We start from the raw sequence: 18131 nt of genomic DNA, 5'->3' as shown, positions 1-18131 counted from the left end.
CCTCGGCAGAAATCCAACCATTTAAACGTCCTTCGTCTCGATGTTCTTTCTTTTGTTCCCTGGCTTCGATTCGTTTCAGGGTAGTCTCCGCGGGGAATCGAGAGAAAGATGAGAGACGAAAGCACAGTTTGGGATAAGAATTATACTACCGGCTTGTTGGCGCGCTCTGAACGAGCGCTATTGATTTTAAGTAATCGCTTAAATAGCGTCAGTGGCCTGTGCAACGGTCTGCCATCGAGTAAACGACATAGACAAGCGTAACCCACGTTCGCCGAAACCGTTCGTTTTTGACACCATCAAGTTTCATCTTATCGTCAATCTTTCTACTTTCTTCCTTACTTCCCTCTACTTTCTTACTCGCTATCTATATCCTGACCGATTTGTCGACACTGTAAATCGATAAGATATCTAGGCGGACCTCGCACGAGAAGAAGTCTCTCAGGTGATATATAGACTCATAGTGTAAGGATCGAAAGATACATAGTTAAATTCAGGATATATTGGCTGAGCATCGAACATCTTTATAGAAGGGTTCTTTGAAGTTTCGCGTCCATTAAGAGTGCATTACGCGAGAACGTATGAGCGGGAAGACACGTGCACTTGTCGCCTCGGACGATCAATTAACCTTAAAAGGTCCTTTAGGGAAAATTCGTCGGCGTGTACGTATATACGTGTACGTACGTATGTATGTATGGCACATAATGGGTGGCAGCGTCCTTCGTCATTCTCCGTCGTAATGTCACTTTTACTTCTCGTCGTAGGCAGATTTAGCATCCTTCCCCTGTCCTCAATCTCTCCGACTTCTTCGAGCGGACCTAACTTTCCTCCACGGAAGGAATACCTTCATTTTCCGTATAATTTCCACGAGAGATGACAGAAAAGAAAGGAGATCCCGTGGTGAAGATACGACGATAGTACCAAGGCGAAGAGTACACGCAAACTTCTCGAGAATGTAAACGCTAAGAACACCTAAGAATCGCGTGGACGGAAGAAAAAAAAAAAGGATGAGGAGAAATAGAAGAAGAATGATTTTTCTAAGGCTGTGTATGTGATCGTAGCTGAAAAACGACACCGAGGAGAGAGAGACAACCGTCTGTGGCGGTTGATGGTAGCCGATAGACGATATCGTAACCACTGTTACCGGCCTTTTCTCTTTCTCTGCCGCTCCCTCTGCATCACCCTCTGCTCTTCTCCCTTCTGGCAAGCCAACCGTAATCTGGCAGTGCATTTAACCACTTTGTGAAATAGCCGTATATCTCGCCACTGTGACGTAGCATTCGATACGTCGAAAAGGATGGTCAGCGGGTAGGTTGAAGGTAGCACGAGAGAGGGGGGAAAAAGAGAGAAAGAAAGAAGAAAGAGAGAGGTACGAGTTGAGGTGGGAGGTGAGGTCAGGAGACTCGGTAGGAAAACGTGGAATAGATTGGGGAAAGAGGAGCCACGGCGCGGCGCGGCAGTCAGGAGTAGCTAGTGGCTAGTAGGTTATGCGCGCGCCCGTACACCCTGTGTACCCTATTTAGAGGAGGTGGAAGGCGTGAAGGTGGGGATCGTTTCGATGGTGGGGGAATAGAAACGATCCCTACTACGCACTATAGTCGGTTCTAGCTGGTTGGGAGAGCGCGCACAAGAGTTGTGTCTGTAAGGGAGTGGCGGGGAGGGGGGTTCCAGGGGCGACTGGATTGAAGGAGTGGAGGGATTGGATGGAGGGGGTCGAAGCAGAGCGGATTCGGGCGAGGGGGTGAAGGATGCTGGTGGATGAGACTGGAGGAGAGGAAAGGCGCCGTAAGGGGTGCTCGGAATCACGGTGGTAGTGTGTACACCTTGTGTATATAGTCTAGCCAGAGTGGAAGAAGGGTGCGCCCTACTTCGCGTCGGCGTTTTCCCTCCTGGCAGTGTGCAACGACGTGCCGAAAGAAGGACAGAGAGAAAGCGAGCAGAGGCTATCTCTTCGGTTCGGTGCCGGGCTTTTCATAGTCTCTCATTTCACGACGAGCGTCCGTGGTATCGGTTCGAGTGTTTTGCGCGTTTCGATGAATATCGGTGGTGAAAAAAAGTAGGGAAAAAGGAAAGAGAGAAGCGACTGCGAAAACAGATATCGGGGGATACGAACTAGGGAAGATCGCCTGGCACGGACAACGCCTCGGATACAAAGTAGTGCGAGTACGAGAGAGAGAGAGCTCTCCTGCCTGTTTCGCGAGGATATTCGCGTTGGTTCGCGTGATACGCGATATATGGAAGGTGGTGGTGCGAAGTACCGTATCGTCGAGAGTGTTATTACCATTATTGGTTTTGATCGCGGTGGTGAATCGTGGAGGTAGTTCTCGTCAGCCTCACGGGAAGTGCACGTTGATCGACGCGTTTACGTAAGAACGACGGACGCTCGTGGTGTATGCTTACTCGTACGTGCTCGTATGTATCTCAATGTGCGCGCGCGCGTGTGACAAGTACCGACAAATACGGGAAGAGCAGCCAGGAAAGGGGACAGTTTTCGTCAATTCCTGAGTTCACTGAAAACAATTCGGCAATTAGCATCAAACATCGTGGATATTTTTCGTGGGTCAGAGAGAAAGAGATTATCGTCGCCAAAACGATCGTCGTCTCGACGAATCAAGAGGATTCACGAATGGACGAGCCGAGACCGTTTAATCCCGACCCTCTCGTTTGCATAATTAGCCGTGCTGTACTGCAACAGCCACACGGAGAGAAGGGTTCCCGTAAACTTTGCCATAAAGGCTGAAGCGATGATCATTGTTATTCGACGATAGGTCGACGGAAGGAATCGAACGAGACAAAACGAAAAAGGGATAAACGGGGGGGGGATAAACGTGTCTCGTCACCGCGAAATACGTACGCTCGAAAGGAAAAGCGGGGGGAAGAAAAAAAAAAAATGGACGTAAGCTCGTCCACGAAGAATATTCTCGGACGAGCGAAAATGTACCTCGCTTATTGATGCGTCTGACGAGGCTAGGCGTCCTCGAAGAAGGTAGTCGGGGAGGACAGCGTGTGTCGTAACCAGGACCAGCATTCGACAATAATAAACGCGTTCGTCATGAAAATCTTGATATTCTTTCTTTACGTGACAACGTTGCTGGGCATTGTGACCAGCGACAAGTGCGCCGTCGAGTGTTCTTGCAAGTGGAAGAGCGGGAAGCGCACAGTCGAGTGTGTAAATCGTGCCCTGACTAGCATACCGGAGTGGGTCGATCCGGAGACGCAAGTGCTGGACACAAGCGGCAACGACATTCGGACTCTACCGAGCAACATCTTCGTACGTGTACGCTTGACGAATCTACAGCGTCTCTACCTACGCGAGTGCCGTATCGACCGAATCGATAGCGAGGCACTGGCGGGCCTTACGAATCTGGTTGAACTCGATTTAAGCCACAATCTCTTAACCGTAGTCCCCACTGCCAGTTTCTTGGATACGCCGTTCCTCAGGGACCTTGTACTCTCCTATAATCCCCTGAAGAGGGTTCACTCGCACGCGTTCAAGAGTACACCGAATTTGGTCAAGTTAGATTTGTCTCACACGCAACTGGTTGAAATCGAGGCGAAAGGATTTCGTGGCCTGGAGTTGCTGGAAAGTTTAAAGTTAAACAACAATCAGTTATCGACCCTTCACCCGGGCACCTTCGAGCCATTGAATAAACTCACCAGTATAGAACTACACGACAATCCATGGATTTGTGATTGTCATTTACGCGAAATGAAGATGTGGCTGGTGAAGCACAATTTACCTACCCTTCAAGCACCCCTTTGCCACGGGCCGAAACAGTTAATGAATAGAACTTTTACCGATTTGGGCATCGACGACTTCGCTTGCCGACCAATCCTCTTGATAGCCAGCCGCTACGCCGAGGCGACGATAGGTGAAAATGCCAGCATTGTGTGTAAAGTTAGCGCGATACCACCTGCGAAAGTGAAATGGTATTGGAACGGACGATTATTGACCAACCATTCAGCATTTAGCAGTTACCAGAAGATCTTGATCTTTGAAGACGGCCAGTTCCGGAAAAGAAGTACTCTGGTTTTGACAAACGCCCAGGAAGCGGATTCTAGCGAGTTCTATTGTGTAGCGGAGAATCGCGCCGGTACCGTCGAGGCGAATTTCACTCTTCACGTATCTTTGAGAACTGCCGGTATGTCCACCCTTGGTTCCGGTCATATAGCCGGTATATCCGCCGCCTTGGTAGTGCTGATTCTCTTCATCCTCCTCGTCATTCTCGTGTTGTTCGTTCGTTTTCGAAGAATGCCACTGAAGGACGTGAAATCAGCTGTACCCGCAGAAGGTGTATCGGGCGATAGTACAGTTGGAAATAACGAGAATCCTTCGTCAGCGACGTCCACCACTCGAAGAAAACACGAAGAGATCGAGACGACGTCGTTCGGTGTGGAATCGAAGCCACCGCCGGTGTCCTTAACCCTGAGCTACGTTCAAAGACCTCAGGCAGCGGTGTTACAAACGGAGAATGAGTATGGTTCAATTGGCCGTTTCGACGATCAGAGCCAACAGCCATCGGTGATGGTTGCGCCGGGTGCTTGTTTCTCATCTACCACGTCGCTAATGCCGATCGACAATCCCGATCTTATCAGGGACACGCGACGTGGCTCGGCAGAAGATATCACTCCGTACGGTGGAGCGGACTATAGTCGTATGGAAGTGGTGGACGATGCAAAGATCCTTTACTCGAGTTGTATGTGGGAGGCGAGGGATACGTGCAGAACAACGGTTCCGGTGAGCACGTACCCTTCGAAGGAAACCCTGGCTGTAGTTGCGCCTATGGTCGAGCAATTCCCGCCTGGCGCGAAGCAAATAAGAGTATGGCAGAAAGGGGTTCCGGTTTTACCGCCTGTGTCAGCGTTAAAACGTGTCCTCGGGTCAACGCGTAGCTCCCCCGACGAGGGTTATCAAGAAGGGACTGGAACTGATGTCTAGGTACCGCTGCTTCATTACTGTGACGCCCGGCACCGTTACCTGGAGCTCCGTAGACGCCACCAGGACGACACTGACTGCTGAGAAAGACGTCCTGTCCAGTGCCGGACGAGCGGTAGTGAAATGAAACAAAAAAAATTCATGATTTATTTAATTATTGAACTCCGTCGCGATGAACACGGACGTCGACCTGTCACGTGAATTGCGTATACATGAAAACGTATAATATATATATACATATACCACTCGTACATACGTATATAGAACGAGAGAGTGATCGATGAAACGGTTTGAGATGTATTCCGTGGATATACATATGTGTATAGAAAGGGTGGGAGGTACGAAAATGGGAAGTCGTTCCGTCGATCCAGTGGAAACGAATGTCCACTTGTCGTGAGATTTACGTATAGTGGTCGATGAAATAGTTGAAGGTGTCGTCGTGACTAATGCACGGAACACATAAAACGAAGAATCTGTCGAGGATTCGATCGATAAAATCGCCATCTGCCAGTTCTCGAGAAATAACGCCGCTCTCGATCCGAAGGACTTCGTTTCCAAACGTTTCGCGTTTTGTGTGTTCGACGTGTGTAATACGAAGGATAATAATACACGGAACGATGAAACTCGATCTGGCAAATAATGTCGTTTCGATGGTCTTGCAGCACAATGTTGACGGGTAATACTAATTTCTATAAGAACAATTTAAGATACGCGATGAGAGAGCAAAGGAAAAAGAAATTATGAAAAATGAAATAAAGAAGAATAAGAATTGTTTAAGAATACGGTATAAACTTACCATTTCTTAAAATAATGAATACGAGAAGACTGCAGTGCATGTTCCGAAGAATGTGTAGATAGAAACTGATACGTGAGAGAATTTCTATTACCGTGTGTGTTTGGCTACCGTGTATATACTACGCACGTGGATTTTCTAGTCAATTTCGAAGATGTAATTAGAGGTTAGGTGATTTGGATATGGTGCGAGCACGACGACAATACGAAATCGAGAATACGGCTGACGTGCTGTTACGTATCATGTATCATCACAGTGACGATGCCCAGAAAATTAATTCGAGTCTTCGTCGCGCACCTAACGATTCGATGATCAGATCATTTTTAATTTAATATTAACGGTACGTACGAATTAAGAAGATATTATGTTTTGTCGTTTGAAATAAGATTGAGTATCGAATCGATCGATTTGATTCGGAATAACGAACGGAAACGCGACATACGAGAGAGTCGATATTGTCACATCGGATAGTTATTGATGTTCGTGTTCGAGAACGAAAATTCACGGAAACGATAGAGCGTGAAATATGACGTCGGGTACACCTCTGGATCGACCGTTGCAATTCTCTTGACGATAAATTAATTTATTTTTCCGCGTGTTAGAAACCGTTTAAAATATATTCGTATAACGACATTGTCTCTTTCGATATCGATTCATCGAGTTCTTAAAAACATTAATATGTCGATGGTAATATCGTGTATACATCGATACATCGAAATTGTTGATGCTTTAACATTACATATCGCCTATCACATATCGAATATATCGTTTGTTGGATACTTTAATCAAAGATTAATCAAGATTTAAACGAATAAGAAACAAAAAAAATAGTGAGAAAAAAATCACAATTGCCAGAATGTATCCGTCGTCGTTCGATCTCTGTCTGTTTTTTTGTATTACTCGGAGCCAATAGAATCAATTACATAAGACTGTATAGTAAGCATAGGAAGCCCGTAAGCCAATTGCAAGCGAATATAAACTATTGCTCAAACACTGAAACGAGGGGCTTGCGATTGGTTGACCGGCTCATGCCTCGCGTTAGTGTCTTACGTAAGTGAGTCTGTGTGTGTTGATCTAGGCACTTTGGCGGTAAGCGGTAAGCCAAAACGCCAATTGCGAATATCGGTCAGTTATCAACCTGTGTCTGTGTTATGTCCTGTGTGTTTCGCGTGTGTATGAATTGGCCCAAGTAGTTCATACATGCTTGAGAGCCTTGTGCCTGAATATACGTATGAACATATGTGATAATATGATCATGTGTACATGTGAATATATGAGTGTATGAGTGTATAACAGTGTATACGTGTGCTCGCGTGCGACGGAGAGATCGAGGGTGAGATAGTGTATTGCGATACAGTGCTTGTAATTGCTACCGATTGGTTTATCGCATATCGTTCAGATCGGCTGCTTTTCTCTGTTCAATGATTCTGGAATCGTTCAACATATCCGTGATGAGGTAAAAAAAACAAAGTAAAAAAAAAAAAAAAAAAACGAGGAAAAAAATACCATGTCAAATACATCGGCTCTATCGAATCACATATTTTACGTGGATCGATAATACGTGGTACAGGCTGGAGAACACGACAGGACACGTTTCTAGTGGTCATTTTATTCGTCGACGAACGAGCCCACGGGTTTATTGGTTGTTTCCCGACCGGTATCTCGGCCAAATCACGGTAATCGCGGTGAAAACACGTGACAACCGAGGCACGAGAACGCGTTCAATGAAATTCATTAGAATGATTTTTTTTTTTGTTCCAATCGAATTTAACTTTATTCGCTATAATTCGTAACGAAAATAATACGCGTAGAATATGCTCGAATGGAATTTAAAATTAGGGAAACTAGGGAATTTATGTTGCATAGTTTTCCATAACGCGAAAGTTACTATTGTCATGAGACAAATAGCTGTCTTTTTTCTTGGAAAATTATGTTATGTTCAGAATAATTTACACATATCATGGTTTAAAGTGAATTAGAAACTATGTTTAATACAGAAATTTTGTATTCTTTTGTAGTCTTTTTGAGCAATATTCTGCTACAAGAATATTGCTCCTTAATCATTTTGTTCCTATTCGTGTTCTATGTTAAACATTGATTTATTCTTTGTTAATTTACTATAAATAAATAATTGATTTATAGGATATTATATAATGCCATTTAGCTACGACATATAGAAATATTAATTATTTTATCGTTCAGAAAGTTTTTGTGACGAGAGTCACGCCATTGCGACATTTAAAGATTCACTCGTTTATGCATCGAAAGTATGAAGTATGAAAGAATGATATTTATTGCAGATTGTTTTCTTTTTTTTTTTTTTTATTCTTTTTCACTAATACGAAACGCGATTTTTCTTTGTCAATTTCTGGATAAAAATGTGGATATAAATCAAAATAACCTCTGCTTTTGCTTTTATATTTTATTAAATAAGTAACTAAATATTTTTCCCGATATATTAATATGATAATTAAAATATAAAATTTATTATTACAATTATAAATGAAAAAGTTTGTTCATAAAATAATGAATTATAATGAACAATTAAATTATTCACTTTCAGAAGCTCTTTAATCCTATCATACGGTTTAATAATTTACTAGAAAATACTTATCCAAATACGTATTACGATATATCGTGCCATATTAATGAAATCGTATAGTAAAACATATATTTTATTCCATCAATATAACGATTATATTATTATATGCTTTATAATTTTATTAATTTTAACGTTTTTCCTATTCTAACAATCTAATTGTTAACGCCAAAGTTAATTAATTAATTATTGTAAAGTAACAAAACGTAAGTCGACAACGATAAATAATAATAAATAATTAGATCAGATTTGACATAAAATAGATTGATTAATAATAAAAAAGGCCGAGTCATAGTGCATATTTTAATACGTAAATCTCACGCGAAATGAAAATGACACGGTTCATTAATGTCTTAATGATAATGACATCATGAATTTTGAAAAGTCGAAGCGCGCTCGAGTTTTCGTCACAGTGTATCCGATTTAAATACGATATGGTACATATTTCAACCCACATGACGAATAGAAAAGCATTTGTCATTCTTTTTCATATATTATACCAACGGTATCAATAGGAATTTTTTTTTCTTTTTTTTTTTTTTTGCATGGAATTATGCTTTAACTATAATCCGCACTAGTTACGAATGAAAGAATGAATGAGTAAAATAAACAAAAAAAAAAAAAAAAAAAAAACTGAAAAAAAATATAAAGAAAAATTAAAAACAATAGGATTGCATATAAAACAGACTTTCTCGGGAAAATACAAATCAAAATTTTCTTTCTTTTTCTGTATGTATATATTTTTTCAATTTTTTCTTTTTTTTTTTTTTTTTTTAGACAGTAAAAATCTCAAACACAATAGCGTGCGGTCACAGTGGAAGGCTAATGAACATTTACAATATAACTCTCCTGATGTTACTGCCTACGATATTGCGATCCATATCATTTGAGCGCCACAAAAGCTTACAAGCTGGCATGTCTAACAATGAGTTCGTAGCGGAAAGATATCGTGAACAATTACTCGAAGCTTTATATTCCCTGAGGGGATTAAGGGAGATATTGCCTCTTCATAAGACGGTGTTGAAATACGTTGTTTTAATTCTTTGTGATCGACAGGAATTTCTGTGTCTCTGTGCTCATGTACATTTTAAAGATCAATGTATCGGTAAAATACCATTCAATATTAAGTTCCTAAGTAGCACGCATACGTATAAAAACAACACTGCCATCTACGCAATATTATTCGAAGTATTATATCTCGAAATTAATATTTAAAAGAAATGTCAAATAGTAAAAAAAATATATTTTTTACAAATTTGACACATTGATTTTTTAAAACTGATCTAAAGATATTTATTATACAGATCGTTATTATATATTTTATTCGATTCGAGTATCGAAGTTGTGGAACTTTTTTTTTCCAGATCAATTTCGATCCTTTTACGATGTTTCTTCGGAAAAGGAACAATTTTTTCACGAAAAGTTTTCGTAAGAGGATTTAATCTTTATTTAATCTTGGAATATCGAGAAAAATTGAAATATTTATCGATTGAATGAAATTATAAACGTGATTCATGTTTGAAAACAAGGTGTTAAAATATCAGATAATTATAATATCATTAAATTGAATTTCTTTTTTATTTGCACATAAGTAAGTAGTTCATTGAGCAAAGTAGTTTATTCTTTAATATCATAATAATATTCACGCCCTGTTTAAGAGTAATTGAAGAAATATCTTTCTTGGGGCATAATAAAAAGTAAATCTTGATATTTTATATGAGAAAACCATATTTCTTTTCTCACTTCCAAGAGTTACAATTGTCGTCGCAATTTTCAATGGAATCTTTTTATGATAAATGTATTTTTTATTTAATAAGTACATATAACTTGAAAAAAGATCATTTCCAGTTACAGAAATAATACAAAATCTTTAGCATTAATAAGCAACATTTTAATGCAAATATCGTTTTCAAAAATTAAAAAAAAAATTTCATTATTAATTTTATTAATATATTAATAAATTTTATCGTATTATTAATAAATTTTCATTGCTAATATTACTAATACAAATTATAAGCACAAAAATGTTTATACACATTTATAAAAAAAATTCTTTTTTTTTATTATTCCAAATATCAATTATTTATTACCATATTTTATTTCATTGAAATAAAACAATTATTATAATTCGTATAATTCACGCTACGTTCTATTCGTATGAGAAAGTAGTTCGTCCTAAGAAAGATGCGCCACGAGTGACTCAATCTTGATATCGACTACTTGATTTGCGTTTAAATGTCTTCTTCGTTTATCGAGCAAATATTTAACCATAATCCAATCCGTTAATGTAATTTCACGTGGGCAAGTTCCTAGTACTTTCTCATAAATTTGCAACGACCACACAAAGAGTACATTAATCTTTTATTGTATTAATTCAAGCGCATTGAAAATTGATCGCTAATCGCATAATTTCGTTTGCTTTTTTATTTTCTCAACAAAAACGAAACAATTTATCTTTTGATCTATATTTTTAAACGCACTTACGATGTATATGAATACGTAGAAAACTATATCAAATTGTTTTATATCGATTATATTGATATAAAAGTTTGAATTGTTATTGTTCAATTTCGTAGAAATTCGATTTCTCGTTCTCTTTTATTTCAATTTTGTTTTCCTCTTTCTTACGTGCACATGACGCCGAGAAAATGCATTTTAAACATTTAAATAATACTTTTTCGATTGTTATATTAAATATTAATATAATACTATATATGTAGTTTTTCATGAACAATGCATTTGGAAATTAATGATATTTGGATATCAATAGCCTAAATATTTTATATACAAACATGTAATTAATGAGGAATTTATAATTACATTAAATAAGTAAAATAAATAATGCGTATATTTTTTAACGAGTATGGATTTTACAAAATTATTAATGATAAAATTATTCAGACAATATTTAAATTAAAAAGATAAATATTGACTTGATATTATAATAAATCATTGAAAAATATTTTATCGTGTATTTCTTAGAATCGATTACTATCCCTATTTACTTTTTTATAAAAAATATTTTGTACATTTAAACGAATTATTTCAAATTATTTTTATTTTATTATATTTTCAGAAGAAATATTCAATGAGTTTTAATTTAATACTTGTAACACCCATATTACTATATGATTATTTTGATATCTAAATTCTTAGTGAATAGAGAAAATTGTTGCATACATATATTCATAAAGACAGATTTTTACCAGATATTATATGTGCATGCAGAGACCAAATATTGAAATAGCATTGAAATAGCAATATAAAATATGTAATTACTAATGGAAAAGTAATTAATCAAATCCTCATATATTAAGTAGTTTGCAATACCGACTTATTTTGCTGATGCCTCTTTTTACGTTTTTATTCATCTCTTCCTTCGAACAAGATTTAGTTCAAGCGTAAATTCAATAAATTTAATTAGCAAGCGTTTCGTGTCTCGGCTGATATTGCAAGTCCATGTCGTTAGATCGCTCGTATACGATATATTATTAATATGTCCGTAATCCGTTCTCACGAATAAACATTGCAATATTAAAAATCACGCAAAAACATCGTTTATTTTATGCTATTAACACGCTGCAATTAAAAAAATAATACAATATAAAAAACATATATAATACAAATGATATTTTTTCTGAAGATATTTTCAAAAATTAAACAAAAAAATTAAGCAATGATAATCATTGATAAAAATTATAATTAACGTCTTTAGATTTATTCCATTATGAGGTATAGTATAGGTTATATTTCTCCAGACCATACCACGTGACATAGCGAGAGTCGAAGTTAAAATCGGAGAATATTCACATAATTTAATGTTTTCGAGCTATCGAGAAGTAAATAGCCTTTCTAAAGTTCAACAATTCGCAGAGTTCCTTTCCTCTTTTATTTATTTTTTTCTTTTATTAAAAAACTTGAAGTCTAGATTTTTATTATTTTCACCGGAGGAATAAGTAATAATCTTACCAACAATTTGATTTTCGTTGCTAATGTTTTCTTAAAAAGAAATTTTTTCTTTTTGGCGATCATATATTCTTTCATATTATGATGTTTGTTCATAAGTTATATTATATTATTTGGTAACAAAATTTCCTACATGATTTATACATACGTATTCTAAATTAATACTTATATATTTGAATTATCTAAATGGAATTATATTTTTTTATTAAAAAAATTTTCATGAAATTATAATATTTTATTGATGTGAAGTTAATATTGTACTGAGCATTTCGTATCTACATCGTGAATCTTCGAAAATCATAGAATGTGTCAAATATTTCGGTATTGTTTGATCACGATTAATTGAACAGAAAAATATATTATATTAAACGTGTTTCCTCTAATTGACATTCGCAGAGTTTTGATATTAGCTCGAAAATATTAATTACCTTTTATATAACAATTGCTAGCAATATATGCATAGACATATAATTTCTAGTATTATTTTCGAAGATTTCTAATACGTTGAAAAATGAGAGTATTATAACATGGATTTCGTGTGTGAATATATGTGTGAATATTAGTATATGTGATTTTTATTGCACATTGAACGAAACAAAAAAAAAAAATAAAGTTATTTTTTGGTGTTCCATAGATTTTGCATGGGTGTATTATATAGAGTGAATTGTGCGGATATATATAGATGGATGTATAGAGAGGAAAAGAATGTAACGATAAAAAATACATCGGTAACATTGCCACTATGAAAGTAACGACGATAATACTGTCACGCACATTTGACGATTTTAAGGATGTTCTTAATACGTTTCGAAAATGTTTTTTTTTAACATTTCTGATTAGCGTGTTAAATTAAGCTTTGTTTTTCTGTTTGATTTCGTGCAAGTCGTCAAACACGCATATGTACTGCCATCTCGAGAGTATTTATATAACTCTCCTATATAATTTTTTTATTTTTCATTTGTGATGAAATTTATTTGTAAATATTAGTCACTTCAAGTGTTCAATTTATAATCGTCAGTGAGAACTACTAATATTGATTTAAAATATAAAAATGGAATATCGTAATTTTATTCCGTTTGTAACGCGTTGATTTTTGAAAAAGAATTATTGTGTGTAAATGAATAATATTTACATATGTTTTAATCGACTAAATCGATTTTTAATGTGATATACAATTTTCATATAGTTATTTTACCAAGACAATAAGAAACGTGAATAGTTGTGTAATGTTTTTATTTAATTCCATGTTAAAACTATCCCCTTTATTCTTATCGTTTAATCGACTGTCTTATGAAAAAGTAAGGTTAAGCTTCTCGTTACTAATACATACTGCCTAACGATCATTTCAACGAACATTTTGAACACGCGATTTATAAAGAATTGTCTATCGTACTGCCATGTGATGTTCTTGTTATAACATATCTTTAAAACCTGACATGGTAAAAACTAGACATTTTATTTCTTGAACATTGAAAAGGAAATCGCACCTCGCGAAATTTCGTGACCGACGTCTTACATTTTATTTCTAAAATTTAATTTATCCTTGATTTTTTTTTGGAATTATCAATAGTTCAAATTGATGCATATCAGACATGACATGCATATCAAATATATAATTCGTGGATTAAAAAAAAACAGTTCAAAGGATAATTCCCTTGATAATTTTTGAAGCCCAATTTATAAAAATGGAAGAAAAGTATTATAAAACAAATAAAAGTGTGTAAAGCACATGCGTGTGTTTTGTTGTGTGTGTATGTGTGTGTGTATATTCGCGCGCGAGCACCTCGTAACAGGGACACGGAATATCCTAGTTTGTAAATGTTTCAAGTGACTCAGACAAAAAAAGCCGTGAGAAGAAGAGTGTGTGAGTGAGAGAAAAAATGAGAGCGAAGAGAGAAAAATAAAGAGTGGAAAAACCAGTTTTAAGGGATGTTAACGATGTACAAATGTGTAATTTAGTGTCGCAAGAGAAATCCGTCTACGGCGCGGTAACATGATAGCAGAAAATACTAAACAGAACAAACAAAAAAAATATTACTTTTATTTTATGAGAGAGAAACAAGAACGCGCATACAGGTGAACCTTTAGAGAACCTAGGCGTACCTATATTTCCATGATTACACATTTTTTGAACGTATATATGAATAAATAGAAAAGAGAGATTACGTACCATGAGCGAGAGAAAGAGATGTGAAGAAGGTGAAGACCCTCTCACACACTCACACGTACGGTAAATCATGTGCTATGACCGACAGTTGTCGAAATAAAATTCTTTTCGATCAAAAAGATCTTCTCGTGTATATTTTATTCAATTTACCTAGATTTTTATATGAATGTTTATTTTTTTCGTTGTGCAAAATGAATATTGAAAATGCTTATTATATTGATTAAATATATCAATGAATAACTAAATTATTTAATATATATGCATTCATGTATAAAAATTAAAAAAAAATTTTTTAAATTAGAATTTGAATCATAACATAAATAATAATTATGAAATAATTAATTAATTAAATAATTAATCCCTTTTTATTTTCATTATTCACACAACTGTATTTTACATATACATATGAACAAAATATTTATTTTATTATAAACATTTTAATCAATATTATGATTATCTAATTATATTTATTATAATATTTAAAATTTTTTTTGTTTTAAGTAATTCATATTTATTATTGTCAAATATATTCATAATTGTGATCATATATCAATATATATAGAAAATTTTTCATTTAACAACAATAGAAAAACAATATTTTATAGTCTAATTCAATATATATTCATTATTCATTTAAAGCAAAATTAATATGAACAAAAAATGGAACAATGAATATGTTAAAATTTTAATAATAAGGTTAATAAGTTTTAATAAAATTAATTTAATTTTCAGGAAAATTTAAAAAACATTTTAAAATTTATTAATTTATTAAGGAATATTTTAAGAACAAGTGTATTGAGTTTATAAATAAGAAATAATATTTATAATATCAATTTTTTAATTTTAATTACAATAACAAAAAATTTAATAAAAAGCAAAGAATTCAATAAAAATGTGAATGTTTGACAGAGGGATTTCGATATTTTGCGAAAATGATAATCGATGAGAGAGTCGAATTGATGTACATTTTGCTACCTTCACAAAGTTGATCCACATAAGTTCATACATATGTATCTAGGTGGCGCAGAGAAAAGAAATGCGTTTTTAAAACGATAAACATAGACTTACGATGAAGAAACATCCTTCATTATTATAAGCGATGTTTTATCAGTGAGAAAAGAATCGGTTGATGTCAGATCGATCAGTGACATTGTGTGTAAGTGAGAAATTACGATGAATCTTGAATGTCTCGAGGCAGATAGCTGAATAAAAATCTAATTTTCAGATATCTGTCGACATGTCTTGTATCACTAACGTATGAGCTGCGTGCGCCTCTTCACAGTTAAATGTTCATTCTTTTCAAATATAATAGGTATGTTTGAATCTTTTACTTAAACGATTAATTGAAATTCTTCATTATTTGAACGAAAATTTATGATTTTTATTTGTATAAAATTCAAAAAAAAAATTTAAAAATTTCCATTGTTTGTAGATAAATTTTTTTTCATTTAATGTATTTTTTTTGAAATAGAAAATTTACATTTTAATACGATTAAAATTTAAATGTTCACTGTTTGAGAGAAACTCTTCACTAAAGCTTCATAATTATTTTAGTTCTCGTTTCTCTGAGAGTTTCAAAAAATTTTGTTGTTTCTTGGTAAGTTTCTTTTTTTTTTTTTCCATTTTTCGAGGCTGATATTACTGGAAGGAAACGTTCAGAGTTTTCTTTAACTTTTTCAACTTCTTTCTTCTAAGTTAATATTACGTGTGATTTTGTCCGCAGCATAAGTGAACAAAAATTCACGAAGAATAAAGCTAAGAAATTGTAATATTGCTCAAAGAATAAAATATAAGATTATTTCTGTTATTTCGTTTTTAAATATAAGTTATATTTTCTCGAAACAAAGAAAGATGGAACAAAATATATTTTTATATTATATATTATTACTATATTTGTTGATGTAAGATAAACATTATAGATGGCTTTGTTTGAATATTGTAACTATAAGGTTATAAGCTAAGAACGTTGTAACAACGAAGAAGGATAAAGTTTGATATTACGTATTTTAAGAAAAAGATCATGTAAAGTAAGAAGCAAACTACCGGTAAAAGAAAAGAGAAATGTAACTTTGAACGAGACAAAAATGCACATCGATATTCTACAAAATTTCATGTGATGCTATAATTCTTTATTAAATATTATAAATATCTTTTTTTTTATAGAAAATAATGATAATTCAAATAACTTCAAATTATAATTATTATTTTAAATCTGATAGTTGATATAATTATTATTTTTTTAATAAAAATTTATGTTTGAAATGTAGATACAATCCAAATGTATTTTTCATACGAATAATTTCGATTCCAAATAGCTTGAATCTCGCTGTACAATTTTCCATTTGCCATTCTATAATAAATATCGATACTTATATCAACATATCAGATTTAACTTTTCCAACGATAGCTATAGATTTTTACATTTTCGTTTCGTATCTATATGAAGACATTTTTATGTCATATCTAACTGTTCTTCGATATCAACTATGTTTCTCAAAGCAATGAAGTTAAAAGTATATGTATATATAAAAGGAAAAATATTTCTTTCAATATTCTTTGATCATATAGTGGAAAATCTATACATATATTAAAAACACTTGAATATCGTACAAAAATATTAGGTTAGGTTTGACAATGGAAACAATACACAATATTATATTATTGTTTTGATATGTGAAAAATATTATACTTGTTTCATATTATGATTTAACGATCAATTTCGAGTAAAAAATGAAACTTGCTATTACAATAAACTTTTAAATATTTAAAGATTGAAAGCTTAGATACAAACGATAAAAATAAATATCAAAATAAAACAGAAAGATCATATATGAATGTAATATAATTTTCTAGAGCCAGTTTTTCGCTGAAATTAATACCTCTCGGTCATCAACATAAATTCGTTTCCACGGAGAAGTCATCGATGTGTCATCCTGGTGGAAACATCTAATTGGAATCTGTTGCCCTGTTGAAGTCGCATGAGGCGGTGCGGCGAGGAGGGAGTGGTGAGTTCCAAAATTTCATAATAGACAATCGCGTTATCATGACAATATCGTCATGATTGGTATCATTCTATTTACTCGGCTATGATTCTATTTTTAGGAGAAAAAAAAAAGAAAAAGAAAAAATATCAAGAGAAAGAAGGAAAGAACAAAAAAGAAATTAATAACATCCGAGCGAAGTTTACAATTCCAGGAAATTTTTTTATCTTCATTCGAAATGTTAGATTTATCGAGATGGACATGACCTGAAGTATAGTATTTTTCAAATATACCATATACGGTTTAATCATAGTCAAAAATTATGGATTCGCATCAATTGTTTTCAAGGAAGAAATTTGTCACATCCGATCGTTTAGATTTGCGTACGTGTAGATAGAATGATAAGTTGAATCGATTCTATATTATTAATCGAGGACACTAATTCTAGCATACACGAAAGTATTTTCCACGAAAAAACTTGTTTTGCTATTGCGATGGTTTGAAATGTTTAAAGTTAATATTAAATTATTTTTATTATTTTTATACATTCCTTTTTTTTTCTCAGTACGTTTTCTTCTTTTCTCTTTCACAATTCTTTAATACACATTTTCCTTTTATTACAATTTCTCTAACACATATAGACTATATAGTTTAATTTAGTTATCGTTAAAGAAGTTTTTATTGGTCATTTG

The 18131-nt window shown here is 34.3% G+C and overlaps 1 protein-coding gene across 2 annotated transcripts; it reads left to right on the top strand.

The window, feature by feature from the left end:
• Positions 1-1765: 1765 nt before the first annotated feature.
• LOC100868267 (leucine-rich repeat, immunoglobulin-like domain and transmembrane domain-containing protein 2) lies at positions 1766-17759 on the top strand. Of its 2 annotated transcripts, XR_015293649.1 has the most exons (4): positions 15440-15614; positions 15684-15770; positions 17312-17467; positions 17564-17759. XR_015293649.1 is itself a non-coding variant. In XM_086913239.1 (3 exons), exon 1 carries the CDS (start codon positions 3050-3052, stop codon positions 4934-4936), a length of 1887 nt encoding a protein of 628 aa, XP_086769365.1. In that variant the 5' UTR covers positions 1766-3049; the 3' UTR covers positions 4937-6066; positions 17312-17467; positions 17564-17759. The 2 variants fall into 2 exon arrangements, 1 of the variants encoding a protein (XP_086769365.1); XM_086913239.1 differs by lacking the exons at positions 15440-15614; positions 15684-15770 and adding an exon at positions 1766-6066.
• Positions 17760-18131: the final 372 nt, after the last annotated feature.

Source organism: Apis florea, unplaced genomic scaffold (genome assembly GCF_048593485.1).
Source record: "Apis florea isolate Af1SG1 unplaced genomic scaffold, ASM4859348v1 contig_3496_pilon, whole genome shotgun sequence".
NCBI classification, from domain to species: Eukaryota; Metazoa; Arthropoda; class Insecta; order Hymenoptera; family Apidae; genus Apis; species Apis florea.
The sequence above is the reverse complement of the archived record's forward strand: the minus strand, read 5'-3'. Positions and strand labels throughout refer to the sequence as shown.

Bases quoted from the DNA above. Each gene is read 5' to 3' on its own strand.
- LOC100868267 (XM_086913239.1), top strand. From the start codon at position 3,050: ATGAAAATCTTGATATTCTTTCTTTACGTGACAACGTTGCTGGGCATT.